Genomic DNA, 22,135 nt, shown 5'->3' on the forward strand with positions numbered 1-22,135 from the left:
AACTCCGTCAACGCAAATAAACAGAACTTTGGTTCCAGCGAGGGTTGCCTCTGGGTCTTTCCATGTTGGCAAACACGCCCCCCCCCTTCCCTGACAAGATGCTCCCAAAGGTGCAAGCAAATGCAGATGCAGCAATCCCTCCCTCCCTCTCCCACTTTACGAGCTTGACGTGACCATACCATCAGCCACCTCGCCATCGATGGATCCCCAAATCCCAGCACACATGGAGCCCGGGAATGCCCGCCATGTTGAATAGCTGGCCAGCCCCTGGGACGGGCACAGAGGGGCAGAGGGGAAAGCCTCACAGCCAGTGCCAGCTGAACCTTGTCAACCATTTGCAAAGCCTCAGTCACATGGGACAAGAGATCTGCATCCTGTCCAGATTACATAATAACTGATGTGGATAGGGAAATGTAGACTGTGTGAAGAATTACACTGGAAATCAGTTTAGGATTACCGGTAATGCATTTGCTGGTGTTTGAAGCTGTATACATGAACACACAGGGCCCTGTATCAGGTAGGCAAAAGGAGTTTGTATATGCAATAAATATGGAGATATATTTCCAAGTCAGGATGGTGAGTGCAAGCTCCCCTCCAAGCCACTCAGCATCTTGATTGGGAAATACATAACTGTCGCTGGGTCAAAATTCTGGAACTCCCTCCCTAACAGCACTTTTGATCTCAGCTACACCAAATGGACTGCAACAGTTCAAGAAGTCAGCTCACCACCATCTTCTCAGGGGTAACAGTTGGCAGGAAATAAATGCTGGCCAGCCAGTGATGCCCATATCCCATCAGAGAATTTTTTTATAAATTGCAGTGCTTACATTCAGAAAGAAAGAAGTCATGGAGACTGCCAATATCTGTAGCATGACAACACCTGACCAATCACAGACCACCTGCTGGGAACTAAGGCAACAATTAACTGGTCCTGCTGCATCTCCAAGCCAGTGATGGTCCAAGCAATCAGCATCCTCTTATCATGCTGTATAAATTGGTGTTCCTTTTTAAGTCAGCTTCTTGTAAGATTATCCTGATGGATGTAAAGAAGCTTTGTGTCTCCTTTTAGCCATTTTTAACAAATGTATACCTGGAGGAGGCAGAAATGTGTAGTGTCACTGGATGAATATTCCAGAACCCCACGTTGATGTTCTGGTACGTGGGTTCAAATTCCAAATCCAAATTTGAATTCAATAAAAATTTTGATTAAAATGTTAGCCCCGTGGTAACCATGTCACCCAATTTGGATTTAAAGCTAATTTCACCATTGGTTGGACAACTAGCCTCAGTTGTCATAAAAACCCATCTAGGTCACTTATGTCCTTTAGCGAAGGAAATCTGCCATCCTTACATGGTCTGGCTTATGTGTGACTCCAGGCCTACAGCTATATGGTTGACTCTTAATTGCCCTCTGGGAAATTAGGAATGGACAATAAATGCTGGTGATGTCCTCATCCTGTGAAGAAATTTAAAAAATAGGTAGCCAGCAAGTCCAAAATGTCCGAAGAAGAGTAGAAAAGGGATGAAAGTCTGCAATAATTTTTAATGCTTGAGATATGGGTGCCACTGGCAAGGTAATCATTTGTTGCCCTCCATAATTTCCCTTGAACTGAGTAGCTCACCATTCCATTTCTGAGGGCAGTTAAGAGTCAAACCCATTGCTGTGGGTTTGGAGTCAGACCAGGTAAAGACAGCAGATTTCCCTACCTAAAGCATAAGTGTACTAGGTGGATTTTTATGATAATTGAGGATAGTTTTAATGCCATTAATGAAACTAATTTTCAAATCCAAATGAATTTTAAATGTCAGTGGGTTGAAGTGGTGGGATTTGAACCCATATTCCCATAAGACAAGCTTGGACCTCTGGCTTGCTAGCCCAGTGATATTACCACTACAATAAGTCTCTTCCCTACATCTTGTTAAAAAGGATTCATTTCAGACATCTTCCAATCCTGATGAGGAGTCCTCAGTTTGAAATGTTAATTGTGTTTTTCTCTATCCAATGTGCTATGTGTTCTCTAGCACATTATAAGGATGGCACAGTGGCTTATTAGTTGGCACTATTACCTCACAACACTAGGGATCTGAGTTCGATTCCAGCCTTAGGTGAGTGACTGTGTGGAGTTTGCACATTCGCCCAGCTTATGTGTGATTTCCTCTCACAGTCCAGAGATGTGCAGATTAGCAGGAATTGGCCATGGCTTACAGGGATGGGGTGGGTTTGGGTGGTCCAAGTTAAATCTAATGAGATTACTGTCATTATATCAGGTGAGTACTACAGCAGACCGCTGCAAGACAGGCTTGGGGAGATGGATACAACTGAAAGAGCGAGACTGAGGTGAAAGGGTAGATAAAGAAATGAGAGATTTACAGCATACAAACAAAGCAGAGAGCACAGGGACTTGGGTTGAGGCAGAAGAAATTAGAAATAATCTCTGAAAATCTTAAGCGGTGCTAAGCGATGGAGCAAGACAAGTGTTCTCTCATTCCCAGAAACTAATCAGTGATGTTATTACATCAATTTGTTATTTCAGGGAGACAATGAGATAGAAATAAAGAGATGGGGGAGATGGGGCAGCAAAGATAAAAGAGAAAGATTAGTGGGGGAGAATCATAAAGACAGAGAGAATCAAAAGAGGGAGAGAGAAGAAAAGAAAGAGAGAGAGCAAAACTCTAAGGGTTTAAATGATGGCAAGAAAGAGAGAGGGAGAGAATGAGGGGTTCTGAGAGAAGGAAAGAAATAGTGAAAGGGAACAAAGAGAGATGGATGGAGATAAAGGGGTGGAGAGAAAGAAATAGAAGGAAAGAAAGAGAGAAGAGGTAAATGAGAGATGGTGATGGGAGAGAAAGACAGAAGGGGAAGTAAAATGATAGAGTCAAAGGAGTGGGGTATAAGAAGAGAAGAAGAGGTATGGGAGAGAAAGAAAGGGAGAGGTGAAGGGTGGAGTCAGGTGGGAGAAGATAGAAGGAGAGAAACAGGGAAATGAAAGGGTAGGGTTGAGTGAGAGAGGAAAGATAGAGAGGTCAGAGGTTGGGGGGAAGGGAGAGCATGTGGTCAAGTAAGAGAGGGATAGAAAGAAGATGGTGAAAAGAGAGAGGTCGTGTGTGAGCGAAGGAGAGTAAAAATGAGAGAAATAAAGAAAGAGATGGCAGGGCATTGATTGATAATGAGAAAGAAACAGAGAAAGAGCACTGCTGCCTCGCAGTGCCAGGGACCCGGCTTCAATTCCAGCCTGTGTGGAGTCTGCATATACTCCCCTTGTCTGCGTGGGTGCTCCAGTTTCCTCCCACAATCCAAAGATGCGCAGGTTAGGTGAATTCGCCATGCTAAATTATCCATAGTCTTGAGGGATGTGTAGGTGTGGTGTATTAGTCAGGGGTAAATGTAAAGTAAGAGAGTAAGGATATGGGTTTGGGTGGGATACTCTTTGGAGGGTCGGTGTGGACTTGTTGGGCTGAAGGGCCTGTTGCACACTGTCAGGATTCTATGGAGAGAAGAGGTGATGAACTGGACAGAAAGGATGTGTATAGCCAAACACAGTTAAAATGATGAAATTCACTGACCTGGCAGCAAGCAAGTGAAATGATACCATGTGCTCTGAGCTGTTAGCTCTCAGAGCATGCTGTTAGCTCAGAGAGTCTGAGCTCTGCATACAGCCAGTTTCAAATTAATTCATGCTTCCATTCATAAAACCATTACCTCACCTTACTTCAATATATAAATTCATTTACAAATCTATGTCATTAATTATCAATGGATACATTTCCAAACTTAGGTGCACATCCAGAAATCAATTTGAAAATTTTTGAATTAATTTGCAAATGTCTGAAGCTATCGTACATTAAGAAATTGATTTATAAATTAGTTTGCACATTAATTGCATTCACAGTTCCTTAATTTGCCAATTATAATGGCCCATAACTCCCAGGTTTCGCCTCAGACAGGAAACTGAGATGGGTTGGCCATTTAGAACAGAGTTAAGGGAGAATTTGTGAATCTTTGGAATTCTACACAAACCCAAACCCAAACCCATATCCCTGCTCTATTACTTTACATTTACCCCTGACTAATACATCACACCTACACATCCCTGAAGACTATGCAGATGCTCAGTCACCAGGTCCATTAAAGATCGAGATAGGAATTTGGGAATAAAGGGAATCAAGAATAATGGGCAGATGGGCAGCAAAGTGGAATGGATGTGGAAGGTGAGCCATCATCTTGTTGAATGAGAGAGCAGCCTTGAGGGACTAAATGGCCTACTTATTTATGACAAGATTGCAAGAAGAAAAGAGAAACGAGAAAAGCAGCAGTAGAGAAACCAAAGATAACTGAGTGCCTTGCAAAGAGATTTTTATGCTGCCGTTTCAGGGACAGAATTTGAACCCAGGGACCTTCTGACTGACAGAAGCCAAGGGGCTATCAATGACAAGTTGTCCATTTAATGAAAAAGCATACGGTCTGTGACAGAATACTATTTAACTGTGTTTAGGAAGTGGATTTGTGATACCATTAGCAATGCAAAGAAGAGCATTTGTGAACCAGGCGGAAAGGTGTTAAAATGCATGTGAACGAAACTGATAGGATAATTTCTAATGGGGTGACTGAACTCCTGGTTCAGGCAGCAGTGGGGTGCTAAGTGGCAACAAGTATCCAGGCAATGTGCCTCCCTTACTTTTTATGCAGGGACCTGTCCTCTGCAGGCAAGGGGAATATGTCTATGCTTTGCGACTTTTCTCAAGAAAAATGTAGAGGACAGTACCCAGCCCATATCCCTCTAAACCCTTCCTATTCATACCCCTCATGATTTTATAAACCTCTATAAGGTCACCTCTCAGCCTCCAGGGAAAACAGCCCCAGCCTATTCAACCTCTCCATATACCTCCATAAATCCTGCCTCATTGAACAATCTTTTCCTCATCTGCCCTAATAACTCTTTATGTCTCGTTGTGAAATTTTGGTTGATAAGGCTTTTGCAAAGAAGCGATGCTTTGATCTGTCTGGAAGGATGTACTGGAAAGGAAGCAGAAATCATAGTCCAAAGCCTGTCACAAGAATGAATTCCTATTGTCAATTTGTCAGTGGGAATGATCGAAGAGGCACCTTGAGTGATAGTGACGAAGAATGTGATCAGCATGATCCTCGATAAGCTGTATCCTAAGTCCATCTGAATTGGTGCAGTGTTAATTGGGCCAAATTCAAGAGGGTGCAACAATTGTTTAATCAAATCAACCAGGAAAGGCCATGTAGTTCATAAGCTAAGCTCACTGGGAACAATGCTCATGAGAAGCTTACAAAGGAGAGAGCACATGACCAAGGACTTTGAGCACAGCTGAAAGATCACAAAAAGCACGATATTTATTTATATAGTGCCTTTTGTGATCTTAGTACAGTCTCAAACATGGTAAAGCCAATTAGATACCCTTGAAGTGTAATCAAACTCGTGGTGTGGAAAACATGGGAACCAGTTTGTGTACAGGAAGCTCTCCAAGTGGTAATGCTGTTATAACAGACAATCTGCTTCAGCAATGGCAATTCAGAGACAAGTGTTGGCCTCCTGCTCTCCTTCAAAATACTGCCGTGCAATCTTCTGTGTCCACCCAAAAGAGCAGAGAGTGCCTCAGTTTAATACCTCACCTGAAATTCTATACCTCCGACATTGTAACACTTCCTCGAACAAGACTGGAATGCCCGCATTGATTCTCCCTGAAGCCTATCTCAAGGCTAGTAACTAACGAGATAATGGGGCCGATTCAGTTCAGTCCCCGATGGAGGCAGTTACATTTAAGTATTGTTCAGCCCCAGTTTATGTTCAGCCTTCAATGTGCTTCTGTCTACCTGTGCATCGAATGTTATGGAATCTCTGGATATTTAATGATCTCAACTTAAATACAGTCTCCTGGGAATTGCTGTCATGCCAACCAGCTGACAGCTGTAGATGGCAAGAGTTCACTAAAGCTTCACGTGTCACTCAGTGCTGGTTGTCAGAGCCCGTTCGTTCTTGCATTTTGAAGCTCTGTAATGCCGCACTCCTGGGTTGCCAGAGGCAACAGTAATGGAATAATCTTTATTGTTCACCTCCAAGGTAATTCTTCAGTGGAACGTGCAGTTCAAAAGCTTTGCAATGATACTATGACAGACAGTGAGGGTTTGCAAAAGTGGGTTGGCATAATAGTAGACGAATAATTAGAGGGAAAGTGCAGTCACTTTACATTAGTGTGTCAAGTGCCCAAGATGGTTGCAAGATATTTGCATGAATGAAGAAGCTCTGACACATCTCGCTCCCTCTCTTGCTGTTTTCGTTTTCAGCTTTTAATTTGAATTCCAGGAGCCTGGTGTCTGTGAGACATCTTGCAGTGTTTATGCTGTTAGCTCTGGTCTTCACAGCCCAGTGGAAGATTTAGTTTCACCTGTTCATATCTGCCATAGCTTCAGGTGCACTGCAATCAGAACATTTGGACAGCATCTTAAAATATTAAATTCACATCTTGTGTTTAAATGCCTTTTTATCTCTGTAACTCCCTTGTGCTCTATGATCATCTTCAAACAACCTCTTCCTGTTGGAGTTAGGAAACAGGAGCAGGAAAGTACATCCAACCCCATGGCTCTCAACTAGATCATGGCCAATCTTCATGTCATTTTCTAGTATTATCCCTTTCATATCTTCAATATTTAACATAGAAAATATGTGTAGGAGTAGGCCATTCAGCCCTTCAACCCTGCACCAGCATTCAATATGATCATGGTTGATCACGTAATTTCAGTATCCCATTCCTGCTTTCTCTTCATACTCTTGATTCCTTTAGCCACAAGGGCTATGTCCAACTACTTCTTGAATATTTCTAACGAATTGGCTCCAACAGCTTCCTGTGGGAGAGAATTCCACAGGTTCACAACCCTCCCAGTGAAGATATTTTGCCTCATCACAGTCCTGAATGGCTTTTCCATTATTCTTAGAGTTGTGAACCCTAGTTCTGGACTTGCCCAGTATCGGAAACATTCTTTGCACATCAAGCCTGTCCAGTCCCATCAGAATTTTATATATTTCTATGAGATCCCCCTTCATTCTTCTAAATTCCAGCAAGTACAAGCCCAGTCGGTCCAGTCTTCCTTCATATGACAGTCCTGCCATCCCAGAAATCAGTCTGTTGAACCTTCACTGGACTGCCTCAATAGCAAGAATGCTCTTCCTCAGACTAGGACACTAAAATTGCACACAGTACTCAAGGTGTGGACTCACCAAGATCCTGTATAACTGCAGCAAGAAATTTAGAAGGTTGTTATCTTTGTCTTGAAAATCCTCAATATTTGAGCCTCCACAGCTCTGTGGGGTAGAGACGTCCAACGGTTCACCACCCTCTGACAAAAAGAGTCTTCCTCATCTCAGTCCTGAAGCTCAAAGGGAAAAATGACTTGCTCCTGGTTCCTATGCTTAAGCCTGTGATTACAATATTTAGAAAGATTTTTCATTCCAACTGTCTAGCAGATAGTTTGTCAGTTCTTCCACTCCTCTCTGTAGCCCTCAACATGTTTGTAGTGTGATAGCCCTAAATATCTTACTGAGAACGATGGACATGTTGGTGTAACTCTGACACAATAGTCACATGCTGTTGATACTTGAAGAAGACAAAGAGGGTCATTGTCATTGTTCTGTGTATTACAATGTAAGTAAAGAATTCACAGAACCTATTGAGAGTCAGACAATAATGTCTTCTATAAGGGAAGGACAGAAATATTGCAGACTCAGAATTGGAACAGTTCATCTGGAGCTAACTCAACTAGATCAGCCAGAGAGGATAAGTTTAAGGTGAGGAGCAAATAGTTTAGAAGAGTTGTGAGAAAGAATTTTTTTCACCAAGAGGGTGGTAGAAATATGGAACATGTGGCCTGAGAAGGTGATGGAGGCAGATACTCTCACAACATTTAAGAAACTTATGGACAAGCATATAAAATGCCAAGGAATGGTGAACTGTGGACTCTGGTAAATGGATTAATATAGTTTGGTGATTGTTGGTCAGCATAGACAACAGACCTGGTTCTATGCTGTATGACTCTATGATCAGATCAAATAGTGAAGCAGACTCAAGGGGCTGAATTGCCTACTCCTGTAGTTACCATGAAAGACTCTCCTTCTCAATCTTTCCCCTTGTCTTGAGGCGTAGTGACCCTTAGGTTAAGTCACCATTAGTTGTCTCTCTATAATGAGAGAGCAGCCCTATGGCCCTCTGGGACTATGATGATTATACTTTAATACTGCTCCTAGTTCTTATGTTATGTTCTGAACAAAGAGGTATTCTTTACAGATCCCATGGTAAGCATAATGCACAAGGGTAGAACAATGTCCATGGGAGCAAATCATTCCAGGGAGACAGGAGCTCAAGCACAAGTCATTTTTATCATGTGCTCAACTTGCAGGGATCCAGTTTTCCCCCTTCCCTACCATCCTACTCCACTCCTGCCCCAATAATTATGGTGCAACCCCCAAAGAGACAGTTCAGATAGCTAATACAGTACTGCCAAACTTATGATGGAGGTTAAATCATTGATAATCAACCTGAGAATTGTCTCTGTTCTCTGAATGGGCCAGAACCTCAGTTAGAATCTTGAATAAGAAACAAAGCTCCAAAAACATGTTCCTACTAAGTGTTTTCCATGATTTATTGTCAGACATTAACCTTCTCTCAAACAGTCATCAAGCCAACCAAGATGAGAACAGATCAATCAAATTGTAACAAGCCTTGTGCTGCACCTGTCCAAGAGGGTGCGATGAGGACAGCGTAGAAAAATCTTCACTATCAGTTTAAATGAGTAGTGGAAGCTTTACGCTGGATCTAAACATGTGCTGACACTGTCCTGGGAATAATCAATGCAGACAGTATCAAGGAGACTTTCCTTTCTATTTACTTTTATTTTAAAGTGTTGAGGTTGCTTTACTCTCTATCTAAACCCATGCCATTCTTATCCTGGGCGTATTTGATGTCAACAGCGAAGGGAAAGCTCTACTTTACATTTAAAAGAATAGATGAAACTTTACTCTGTGTCTAACCCCATGCTGTTCCTGTCCTGGGACTGTCTGATGAAAACAATGATAATGAAACTTTACTTTGGATCTAACCCTGTGCTGTCTGTGTCCTAGGATTCTTTGATGGGGACAATGTGGAGAGAGCTTTATTTTCCATTTACATTTGGCTTGAAAAAGTAGAGGAAGCTTTACTTTGTCTCTAACCCCATTCAATATTTGCCCTTGGACATAAGAAGTGATTATTTTCTTCAGTGTTTCCACAGCAGTTTCAAAGTTTCTAATTGGTGTTGTTTCTCTGGCAGGTGTAACAACCGTACACAGTGTGTGGTGGTGGCAGGTTCCGACGTCTTCCCTGACCCCTGCCCAGGGACCTACAAGTATCTGGAGATCCAGTATGAGTGTGTCCCCTACAGTAAGTACCAGCTCCCATTCTAATCTCACCCTCATGGACCACTGCCCTTTTTGAAGAGCTTGTTTGTTCATTGTTGTTCACTGCTGTGGAGATTGTCCCTGAGTCCGGGGTGCAGTCTCCTGACCATAACAACTGTATTTTGCTGAGGGGCTTAGACATTACATCTTGGGCCTATCCTTCGATTGGTTTCAGCAGGCATTGTCTGTCCGTCTCTGACTTCCCTTTCAGACGATCGCTCAGTGTTGAATCCAGCCAATCACAGCCCTGTCGCCAAGCCGTGAGTCAAATGACTGGTGCGGCTGGTCATTCACTGCTAACCCTTTCCTTCTAACCCTGCTCACAGCTTCTTTTCAAGGCATCTTCCTCGTTCCTCCTTTCTTCTCCCTCTTTTATTTTTCTCCCCGCAGCGCAGTGAGAAGAGGACGCCAGCATCTTTATGAGCTGCTTTTCTGCATATTTAAATTTGTTCATTCTTGAAAAGTTGGGGAAGGGATGGCGTGGGGAGTGCAGGGGAAAGTGACTCTCATAGCTCTAGCTTTCTCGAAATGACTTGTTCGGAGAGGCGTTACCATGCACCTCTGGAGCAGATGGGACTTGAACCCAGGCCTCTTGGTCTAGAGGTAGGGACTCTACCACTTCACCATAAGAGCCTTTTTCTCACTTTTTCTACAGTTACAACAAACTATATGATCTGTTAGCTCCCACTGATTAGTACTGCTGCCTCACCACGCCAGGTTTCAATCCCACCCTCAGTTCGTGTGGAGTTCGCGCATTTTCCCTGCACAAGTGTAGGTTTCCTCCGGGTGTGCCAGTTTCCTCCCACAGTCCAAAGATGTGCATGTTAGGTGGATTGGCCTTGCTAAAATGTACTGTGGTATCCAGGGATATGCAGGCTAGGTGGGTTAGCCATGGGAAGTGCAAGGTTACCATAGATAGGGTAGTGGGGAATGCGGGCTGAGTCTGGATAAGATGCACTCAATGAACCTAAATCTGCACTGTAGAGTTTCTAAGAGATCAAAAGATCTGCATCTCTTGACATCCTACATCATGTGGAGCAGAGTCTGGTTTAACCCTCACTCCATGCACCAGTGGCACTATCTGCAACCTCTCCCAATCCCAATTCAACTCGCTGTAGATTCTAATAAATGAGGGGGCGCACAACTATTACTCATACCCATTCCCATTTGATGTTTGAACCTCACGGAGGATCTTTGGGAAGTTCCCCAAGACTGATAGTTTCCAGTGCTCCCCTGTTTTACCGAGATTCACACCCATCTGGCTCGCTGCATCTTTTTTCCTGGCGCTTTCTGCTCGCTGGCCCCGACCCTGCAGCTCAGCTCTGTCTTGAGATCCTTCACAGTCCCCAGTTCACCAGCAGGGCCCTAAATGGGATAGTTTGGGCTCATCCATTCCTGGAGAGCAGGCCACAGACATACTTTCAAAACAACCTGCTCTTAATCACATCTGGAACAGGTGGGACTTGAACTCGAACCTTCTGGCTCCAGGGGTAGGAACACTACCAGTGCATCCCAAGAACTATAACAAGCTGTAAACCAAATCCCTCCTTAAATCAAGTGCCTGGGACTGGTGTATAGGCATCCCTCCTTCTACGATACCCTCTTGGGCAGCACAGCGGCTCAGTGGTTAGCACTGCTGCCTCACAGCACCAGGAACCTGGGTTCAATTTCAGCCTCAGGTCGAAGAGTTTAAATGTACTCTCCATTCTGTGTGGGTTTTTTCCAGGTGCTCTGGTTCCCTCCCACAGTCCAAAGATGTGCAGGTTAAGTGTTTGGCTATGCTAAATTGCCCATAGTGTCCAGAGATGTGCAGGTTAGGTGAAGTAGTCATGACAAATGCAAGGTTACAGGGATGGGGGATGGGGTGTTGCTGAGTCTGGGTCGGCTGCTCTTTGGAGGGTCAGTGCAGACCAATTGGCCTGCTTCCACACTGGAGGGATTCAATGATTCTTCCCCTTACTACAGACAGAGAAGTTTTGAGACAGGAAGGAAGGAGACTGGAGACTCTTGGGGTGCAAGTGGGCATAAATTATTAGCAATATCCCCCCAGAGATCTCAAAAAGACTTGAACACAGAGGGATTGCTACAGATGTATAAAACTCCAGCACGACCCTAGGTCGAAGTTTCAGTCTGAACATCATACCTCAGGAATTATACCATGGGTATTAGCCTCAAAAGAGTGAGACCATGTTATAGTAGACCACACTAATAAGGATTCTTTTTTTCCTGTTTTTAATGTAGGTTTAGATGAACATTTACCTCTGCTGAAATTCCTCACTATAAGCCAATCTAGAGAGTATTGGACTAGGTTTTCCTGATATCCACGTACTGGTCAGACAGGATGCCACACAGTTCCATCAGAATCATTCCAGGAATGAAAGGGTTAAACAGAAGGGCAGATTTTCTTTTTGAATTCATTCACATTCATGATGAGAGCCCTTAGCCAATTAGGGATGAGGGCATCGCTGGTTAAACAGGCATTTATTGGCCATCATTATTTGCCCATTGGGCAATTAAAAGTAAACCACATTGCGTGGGCCTGGAATAACACAGAAGCCAAACCAGGTGAGTGTGAGATACCTCCTCTGAATTACATTAGTGAACCAGATGGGCTTTCCCCCTGAAAGTCAAAAGGTTACCCTTAGAGACATAATTCCAGAGTATTATTGAATTCAAATGCCTATATCTGTTGTAACAGGATTTGAACTTGGACCCTTAGGACATTTCCTGGATCTCTGCACAATAGGCTATTGCCTCCCTTGAGATTGCACATATCAGGTTTTTATCTCTTAAGGAGATAAGGTGCATATGATTAACAGCATTGCGGAAACAGATGTAGAGAAACTATTGCCTGTAGTTGGGACTGGCCAGAACAGGGGAAGGAATAACCTCAAAATGAAACCTTGTCAAAGGATAATCAGCAAGTACTTCTTCACACAAGGGGCAGTGGAAATTTAGAACTCTCTGTCACCCCTTTGACCCCACCCACAAAAACCGTTGAGACTTGGAGGCAATTGAAAATTTCAAAGCTGGGTTTGATTGACTTATTTTGCATTAAATGAATTGGAGGTGGACAAATGAAGTTGAAATACAGATAGGCCACGGTCAGATTAAAAGGCAGAATGTGCTTGAGTGAGTGGCCTCCATCACGGCCTAAAACCCTCCAACAATTTATCCCAAATGTTCCCAAAGAGTTGCAGGCCGAACACATTCCTGAACCCTCCATGACCCTCCTCCACCCTATACCTCCACCCAGATTCAGGCTGGGGCACGTTCTGGAGACTCTCGGCTATAATTTTACTAGACGGTACCTTTTGACTTTTTCAGATTCTGATCAGCGTGTTTAAAATTTAACAAGAGCCCAACAGTAAGGATGATCTGAAAGAATTATTTCCTCTAATAGAGGTATCCAGAACAACCCCAGGAGGATATCATTAGAGCTGGTGCAGAGAGTGAGGGATATCCAAAACTCTCTTGTCTGAACTCCGGTGGAAAGTGGCTGGGAGCATTGGTAAAATTGAAAATGGTCACCAATAGATTTTTAAAAGGAATTGAAAGAAGGGATGGGAGCAAAGGCACATAATGCAGGAATGTGAAGGTCAACAGTAATCTCGCTGGACTGGTAATCCATTAATGTTCTAGGGACAAGGGTTCAAATCCCACCACAGCAAGTGTTGGGATCCAAGTTCAATTAATAAACCTGAGATTTGAAGCTAACTTCAGTAATGCCAGCCAAAACAACGTTCATTGAATGATCTGGGATACTGATGTCTTTCAGGAAGAAAATCTCCTGACCTTACCCTTACTCCTGGCCTATGTGTGGCTCTAGACCTACAGCAATGTGGGTAGGAAGCAAGATAGGTTCCTGCTTTGTCACTCAATTGAACAGGTTAATCTTCTACCTCAGCACTATTTTCCCTCAATGTCACCACATCCCATCTGTTTCACTAATGTCCGTCAGGGAAAGAAATCTACCATCTTTATTCAGTGACTCCATAGCAATGGGGTTAACTCTTAACTGCCCTCAGAAATGGCCTAGCGCACCACTCAGTTCGAGGGAAATTCTCAATGAGTAGCAAACATTGGCCACGCCACTGATGCCTTCATCCTATGAAAGATTGACTGTGGGCTAATCAAATAACAGGAGAGGATTGAGGGGCTGAAGACTTGTCCCCACATGCTTTCAGCCAGCACGGTGGCTCAGCAGTTAGGCATGGTTGCCTTGTGGTGCCAGGGATCTAGGTTCACTTCCTGTCTTGGGCGACTGTCATTGTGGAATTTGCACATCGTCCCCTTATCCATGTGGGTTTCCTCCCGTAGTCCAAAGATGTGCAGGTTTAGTGGATTGGCCAAGAGAAATTGCCCAATAGTGTCAGGGATGTGTAGGCTAGGTAGGTTAGCCATGGGAAATGTGGGGTTACAGGGGTGAGGTGAGGCAGCTGGGTCTGGGAGGGATGCTCTTCCGAGAATCAGTGCGGACGCGATGGGCCGAATGGCCTCTTTCTGCACTGTAGGGATTCTATGAAAATGGCATTTGCACTACCCTTTACTTCTCACTTTTAATTCTTTTAGCTTCCAAAGTAGATGGTTTGTCATTCTGCCATCGCCCATTTGACAGAAATGTGCAAATTGAAGATTTATCCCACCTTCACCTCATGGCAGCTGGGGCAGATTTCACAATGAGGCTAGTGAACCTTTACAAAGTGACCTACAAACATGAGGCATTACCAGCTGAGTGCTGGCTGCTTTGCCTGTGCCTCAGAGGTATGAAGGTGCTTATCCAGCTGGTTGCACTCACGCCTCGGAGGCACAGAGTCCAGTGACTTAAGGAGTTCATTCAGACCAAGCACTCCAGGCCAAACATTGCTGAGAGAGCGCTGCACTGTTGGAGGTGTGGGAAGTGTTGAAACAAGAACATGAAGTTTCCATGACCTTTTTTTAAGACATGTAGTGGAATTGTCTGTGCTGTCCTGATTAACAACCAACAGATTATCTGGCTGCTATCCTATTGCAACTTGAGGGATCTTCTGCACACACATTGTTTGCTCCTGTTCCTATATTATAACAATCACTATACTTCAATAGTAGTTTGCCATTAGTGCAAAATGCTGTACTAAATTTGAGTTCATAGATATGTTGAAGAAGTTGGGACTGTTCTCTTTGGAGGGAAGCAGGCTGAGAGGAGATTGGAGAGATATTTTCAAAATCATGAGCAGCTGAGTACAGCACGCATAGGAGAAACTGTTCCCACTCATAAAAGGAATAAGGATGAGAGGGCGTTGATTTAAAATGATGTGCAAACAGAATAAGGATGAAGTGAGAAAAACTTTTTCACACAAGTAGTTAGTGTGTGGAATGCATGGACTGGAAATGCGGTCATGGCAGGTTCACTTGAGACATTTACAAGGGCATTGGATGGTTATTTGGACAGACATAAGGATACGTTTATTAAGCAGGAGATTAGCATTGGTTAATGATGCTCATTTAGTGGGCTAGAGTGGCCATAATGGGCCAAATGACTTCCTCTCACGCTGTACCAATTCTGTGATTTTGTGAAGTCTTGCTTTCCTGAATGGAAGCAGATGGCCGATATATTCCACCTCAACAAACCCACAGTCCATTTGTTCCTGATTCAACCCCAGAATCCAAGTTTATCTGAGGTAGAAAGCCAGAAGAACTACACTAAAAACTTGAACAAAGAGGCAGGTTTTAAGGAGGGGCTTAAAGGAAGAAAGGGATTTGGAGAAGCAGAGAATTTGATGGAAGGGAGTTTTAAAACCAAGGAAATTGGAGTAATGATTGCCAAGGTTGAGACAGAGGGCATGGAGAAGGCTGGATTTATTTGTGCCCCAACTCTAGGGAGTGTATTTCCTGCATGACCTCAGTTGCAGTCTCAGTGTCAACTGTTGCATTGAAAAGAGCAATCTGGCTTGACGCAGATTACCGAAAAAATTGAAGTCATCCGTTCTTATTTTGTGCACTCCTTAACCAACTGCAAGTTTTAATATCCTGTCTGCTAATTAATTATCAACTGTTTCCTCTTACAATGACAATTTAGTAAATAATGAAGGTAGATAATCAGAATGTCAATAAATGAAATCCCAGCGAAGAATTGATTATATTTATTTTAAGGACACTACCAGTTAAAAAAAGACTTGGAGATGCCAGTGTTGGACTGGAGTGTACAAAGTTAAAAATCACACAACACCAAGTATAGTCCAACAGGTTTAATTGGAAGCACTAGCTTTCAGAATGTGGTCCTTCATCAAGTGGTTAAAGAACAGCGCTCCGAAAGCCAGTGCTTCCAATTTAACCTGTTGAACTATAATCTGGTGTTATGTGATTTTTAGCCTGTAAAAAACATTAATTAAACAACTAATTTGAAAATCTATAAGAATAAATTCAATACCTCACATGAGACATGAACCCTTATTTTTTTAGATTGGATATCTCAATTGAGTTAACCAGCTGCATGAATTCTCTCTGACAAAATACACAACATAAATAGGTTACATTCAAGGGTCTAGTTAAGTGGGACAAGCCTGAAACTAGCAGAAAATGGATAGAGTACAAAATAAACTAGCTAGAATGAGGATATTCTGAAATCCTGCAGCAAATTACCTAAGATTATACAAGATTAAATAAGAGATCTTGATCAATTGGGTCAATAGGCTGAGGAGTGACAGGCAAAATTTAATTTGGATAAGTGTGTAGTATCGCACTTTGATAATAAAAACAAGGTTGGGACTTGTACAATTAATGGTAGGGCTCTGGGTAGTTTTGTAGAACAGAGAGACTGAGAGGACTCAGGTTCATAATTCTTTGAAATTTGCATTACATGTAGACAGGTTGGTTAAGAAGGCATTTAGCATGCTTGCCTTCATTGCTCAAACCTTTGAGTCTAGGAGTTGTAGTATCATGTTGAGGTTGTACAGGATTTGGGTGAGCCCTTTTCTGGAGTATGATGTCCAGTTCTGGTTTCCTTGACATAGGACAGATATTATTGGACTGGAGAAGATTCAGAAAGGAGTTACCAGGATATTGCTGGGTATGCAGGGTTTGAGATATATAAATAGACTAGAAAGACTGGGACATGTTTCTCTGGAGTGTAAAAGGTCGAAGGGTGACCTTATTAAGGTTTATAAAATCATGAGGGGCATAGATAAGGTGAATGACAAGGGTCTTTACTCTATGATGGGAAGTTCAAAACTAGGGGGCATATTTTTAAGGTGAAAGGAGAGAGATTTAAAAAGGACACGAAGGGCAACTTTTGTTTTAAACCAGAGAGTGGTTTGTATGTGGAATGAACTGCCAGAGAAAGTATTGGATTCACGTATAGGTACAATGTTTAAAAGACATTTGGATAAGTTTGTAAATAGGAAAGGTTTGGAGAGATATAGGCCAAGTGCAGGCAGATGGGAAGAATTTAGTTTGGGAACATGATTGGTGTGGACTGGTCGGACCAAAGGATCTGTTTTCATGCTGTACAACTCTGATTCTATGACTCCATAACCAGTGTGCTTCCCTCCACCTCACCTGATGAAGGAGCAGTACTCTGAAAGCTTGTGATTTTAAATAAACCTGTTGGACTATAACCTGATGTCATGTGACATCTGACTCAGAAATACATCAGGAATGGTGATACACGTTCCAGGGCCGGGTTGCACATCTTTCTAGTCAGCAGCAGGAGGCACTGTGTGTGCAGAAGATGCTGCTTGGAGTGTTATTCGATAAATGATTGTTGGTAATGGGAGCAGAGGTATATAAGCACATGGAAGAGATAGTTAGAGTGAGAGAAGGCTTTTATGTTCAAACATAGGCATGGAATCATGAGGAAAAGCCATGTAAAACCAAAAGTATGGACATACAGGAGCAGAGAGGACTAAAAGGAATTAAGTATACACAGATCATTCAAGGCAGTGGAACTAACTGGGAAGCCAGGGCATCAGGAATCTTAGGTTCTATTATAATGGATTTGACACCAGTGCTGAATTTTGGAGTTCAATACTCTGAGCAATGACATCTCTTAATCATGCACAAGCAAATGTTTATTAAGTCACTAAAAGGTCCACACCCACCCCAGTTCTGTAATTAAATAGATCATCAACTACTTGTAAGTTAATTTTTGCCAGTTTAACCTGGTTGTTGCTGCAACTGTACATATTGTGTTTTCTAACCTTTGACACATTTGAAAAGCCTACTGAGGATAGTGTGCCAGATGCCAGATTTGTGGGCGGCACGATGGTTAGCACTGCTGCCTCACAGCGCCAGAGACCCGGGTTCAATTCCCGCCTCAGGCGACTGACTTTGTGGAGTTTGCACGTTCTCCCCGTGTCTGTGTGGATTTCCTCCAGGTGCTCCAGTTTCCTCCCACAGTCCAAAGATGTGCAGGTCAGGTGAATTGGCTATGCCCGTAGTGTTAGGTAAGGGGTAAATGTAGGGGTATGGGTGGGTTGGTGTGGACTTGTTGGGCCGAAGGGCCTGTTTCCACACTGCACAATCCAGTCACTCCCAGGTTGTGGGAACACTAGTAGGCGTTGCCCTTGGAATACAGTGAATAGAGGGCATGCAGAGCTGAACAAGGTGCTGGAAGATGGAGAGCACCTATTTTAACCTGTTCTCTTCCTGTAATAATTTAATAAGCAATGAAGGTATATCATCTGGAAATGACATGTAAATGAGATTTCCAACATCCAATGATCCAACAAAAGAGTTGATATTTAGTTTAAGGACACTAACAATAAAAAGAATCAAAAAAGCTAATTTCAAAACACCAGAGAAAACTTACTGTCTCTTGTGAGACATTAACCCATGTTCCTTATAATTTTCTTCGAGAAACCTTTGTCTTGCATTAGTCCAGTGTGCCAACTGTGCTAAAGCAGAGGTAACCTCCAATTAAATGGCCCATGAATTCTGTGATTAACCAGCACACATGTACACAATATGCATATGATGAATATCATTTGCCATATGTTAGGGCAGCCCATCAGTACACCAATACTGGTACTGAGTGCCCATTCTGCTGCTGTGGTATATACCCATTCTGTTACTGGAGTCAATATTCTCGCTGGTGCTGAGGTAACTGCCACAACGATTGCCCTTCCAACTTGCCCATCACACAAGTCAAATAGCAAATGCAATCCAGACAGATCCCACTGATTTCTCAGCAACTTCCCTCAGATTTTAATGATACTATGGCTCATTAATTCTCATGAATCTCCACAATGGGTTGTAATTTTTCAGTTCTGACCTGGCTTTGCAACCCATTCCATCATGGACTGTCTCAAAGACTGCTCCCATTCTGGTTGATCACCTTCTTTTCCTTGGTCCATCCTTTCTTGGACTCTGAAAGTTGTCCTACCTCGGAGGCACAACTCCTGCTTTTCACAAACAGTGGGCTTTGCCAATCCAGTTTTACTTTTGGATTTTTCTGAGCACTAATCTTGCTCAGTTGCATTGAGTGAACATTGCTTGTCAGATTGTTGACACCCACTCTTGACTGTACTGGACTGTTAGTGTCACATGGTTCCTTATGTGCTCCCAGGACTTCCCTGAGCCCTCACTAGCCATCACTATTCAACCACTGTAGGATTTGTCTAAGTTGTCACTTCAATAAATCTGTGACATAGTTAAGATTAGATTAGATACCCTACAGTGTGGAAACAGGCTCTTCGGCCCAACAAGTTCACACCGACCCTCCAAAGAGTAACCCACCCAGACCCTCTGACTAATGCACCTAACACTATGGGCAATTTAGCATGGCCGATTCACCTGACCTGCACATCTTTAGATAGCAGTAGTACTCCATAGCCTGAAGACTCTTTCTGTGCCTGCCCCTTCAAATAAACTGTCTATGCCCATTGAACTCCTCTTCAGCGACTCCAAATTGTCTGAATGGCCTATTGAAACTTTTGTAATGAGCCCTCCCCTGTTGCTGGGCAGAATTGAATTATCTTGGAATTATCTATTTGATAAATGTTATCAGTCTGAGATTGCTGAATTACGTAGTACAATTTAAAATGGACAAAACCAAAAGAGCTCATCACACAGTGTTATCCCAGCCAGCCTCCTGCCTTCCCCACTCTGCAAACACCAGCTTCTCCATCATTCTGCTTTCTATGTTCTGCTACATCTCTTTCGCTTGGTGGTACACAGTTTGTATCTTGCCAAAGTGAGAGACATAGTTCTCAATCTGGTCATCATGCACTCATCAGGTCCTATAGCAAGAGTGCCAAATTTCAAAAGACCACAACAATTTATACTACAACAGAGAAGGATCCCTGAATGGTTGGCTTATTGAGTCTTATTGGCCAGGGTATTGCCATGGTGAAAACAACAGCTCCCTAAACTCCTAGATAATTTTAGAAAAGCTTGAACAGGTTCCTCTTATTCGCTGAGAGGAAATGCAAATGGTGTCACTTCCTGTTGCTATCCAATCATTATCTCAAATTAAGGCATTTATTGACTGGGAGCCAATGAAGGGTAGCAAGCACAGGGCTAGTGGGTCAGTGGGACTTAGAACCATAGTGATGTACAACATGGAAACAGACCCTTGGATCCAACTCGTCCATGCTAACCAGATATTCGGAATTAATCTAGTTCCATTTGCCATCATTTGGCCCATGTCCCTCTAAACTATTCTTATTCTTGTACCTATCCAGATGTCTTTTAAATGTTGTATTGTACCAGCCTCCACCACTCCTTCGGGCAGCTCATTCCATACACACACCACCCTCTACGTGAAAACATTACCCGAGGTCTATTTTAAATCTTTCCCCTCTCACTTTAAATCTCTGCCGTCTAGTTTTGAACTCCCCTACCCCGGGGAAAAGACCTTGACTATTCACCGTATTCATGCCTCGCATGAGTTTATAAATCTCGATAAACCTCAGCCTCTGACACTCCAGGGAAAATAGCCACAGTGTATTTTGCCTCTCCCTAGCTCAAATCCTCCAGCCCTGGCAACATCCTTGTAAATTGTTCCTGAACCTTTTAAGGTTTAATAACATCCTCCTTATAGCAAGGAGACCAGAACTGATTTCAAAAGGTGTGAGCTTTGCATGCCCCTTGTTTACAAAGGATCAAATGTAGCGAGTGGGAAGGAGTGTTAAAACAGTCAAATTTAGATTTAATGAAGGCACAGGTGAAAGTTTTGGCTGTAGGTGATCTGAGACTGGATGCACTCAATCTGACAAATCGGGTGTATGTGATGGAGGTGGAAATGGATAGTTTAAATGATGGTGCTGATACGTGGTCAGACCTTAACTCACCACAGGAGGTCAAATGGGTTATCAGGGTTGAGAGTTGTCTGGCTTAGTGAACAGATGACGTGTTTGTAGCAAGTTATTAAAGCAGTGCAATTCCCAATATTCAATTAGATTGAATATCTGCTCACCCAGGACTGAATGTTAGGCAAGTGGTCTGGTAATTTAGAGGCAGGTCAGTGCAAGGTTGTTGAGGCTGGAGAGTGAGTGAATAGAGAGCTGTGTGTCATTAGATGCCAGCAGCTTGAAAGGCCACCCTCTGTTAGTCTGTCCAGGAAAATGGGCTATTTATAACAGGACCATTGGAACTCATATTCCATTCCCAGCTCGCTGTCAGTACACTTTCCTGCCAGCTCACTGATTTTGTCACAAGGGACTCCCACCTCCCGATTACCTCTTTGTACAGAGAGGCACTCACATCTCCGTTAGACAAGAACAGAGGAAGGCCGTATAATGAACCAAACCTGTTTGAACATTTAATAGCCTGTGGCATTCTCTTTTTCAGTATTTGTGTTAAGTCTCACAGTTGGCATGCACTACACCTTTAAGGGACATGCTCATGGGATTGTTATGGACTGCCAGACCCCCTCAAAACATTTCAAGAAGGAAGTTTTAAAAGAACAGTATTTATTTACACTTGAACAAAAGAAAACTGAATTTCAAATAACAGAACTATTTAAAAACCCAACCAAGTCTAGCCCAACTTAATGATGCTGTGCATTTATGACCTCTCCAAAAAGAAACCAAGGACGAACTAACCTTTTTAAAGGAGCAACATCATCATACTTCCCTCCAAAAAAACATTAATATCCAAAGATGACTTCATTTTAAAGCCCCCTTAATCTTACGCTGTTAGTACACTACAGCACCCAAATACATTACATTGACTTTTAACACGCAAACAAGCTTGAGTACATTCTGTTTCAGTTCGTTTATTCCTGCCACCAAATGCGTCCATTTCTCATCCTACTCTCGACGATGCGTTGGCAATCACATTTTCTCATCCTGCCACATACACAATTTTCAAATTGGATGGCTGTAATAACAAGCTCCACTTAAAAAAATCTAGAATTTTTATCCTTAAATTTCTCCACAAACCTCAATGGGTTATGATCAGCATATATGATTGTCTCAGATACAGTACTGGTAACATAAATGTTGTCATGGCAACTCCAGACTCAAAAGTTGTCTTCTCAATATTTATGCTGATTGATGGATGTTCAATTTCCTGGAGAAATACCCGATAGGCCTTTCTATTTTCTCGTCATCTTCCTGTAACAGCACAGCAACAACATCCACATCACTCGCATCGATAGCCACCTTGAATGGCTTTGCATAACTAGGTGTGGCCAATACTGGGCAGTGGTTAACACAGCTTTCAGGCTGTCAAATGCCTTCTGACTGTCCATTATCCACTGA

General features: G+C 42.9%; 1 protein-coding gene across 1 annotated transcript in view; it reads left to right on the top strand.

The window, feature by feature from the left end:
* The window catches only part of LOC132835881 (adhesion G protein-coupled receptor L1-like), a 399,302-nt gene that overhangs the window by 178,365 nt on the left and 198,802 nt on the right, over positions 1 to 22,135 (top strand). Inside the window, exon 4 of the mRNA XM_060854978.1 lies at positions 9,326 to 9,435. Coding sequence (XP_060710961.1) covers positions 9,326 to 9,435 — 110 coding nt within the window. The remainder of the gene's footprint in view (positions 1 to 9,325; positions 9,436 to 22,135) is intronic.

The sequence above is a fragment of the Hemiscyllium ocellatum genome, chromosome 45, assembly GCF_020745735.1.
Source record: "Hemiscyllium ocellatum isolate sHemOce1 chromosome 45, sHemOce1.pat.X.cur, whole genome shotgun sequence".
Lineage (NCBI taxonomy): Eukaryota > Metazoa > Chordata > Chondrichthyes > Orectolobiformes > Hemiscylliidae > Hemiscyllium > Hemiscyllium ocellatum.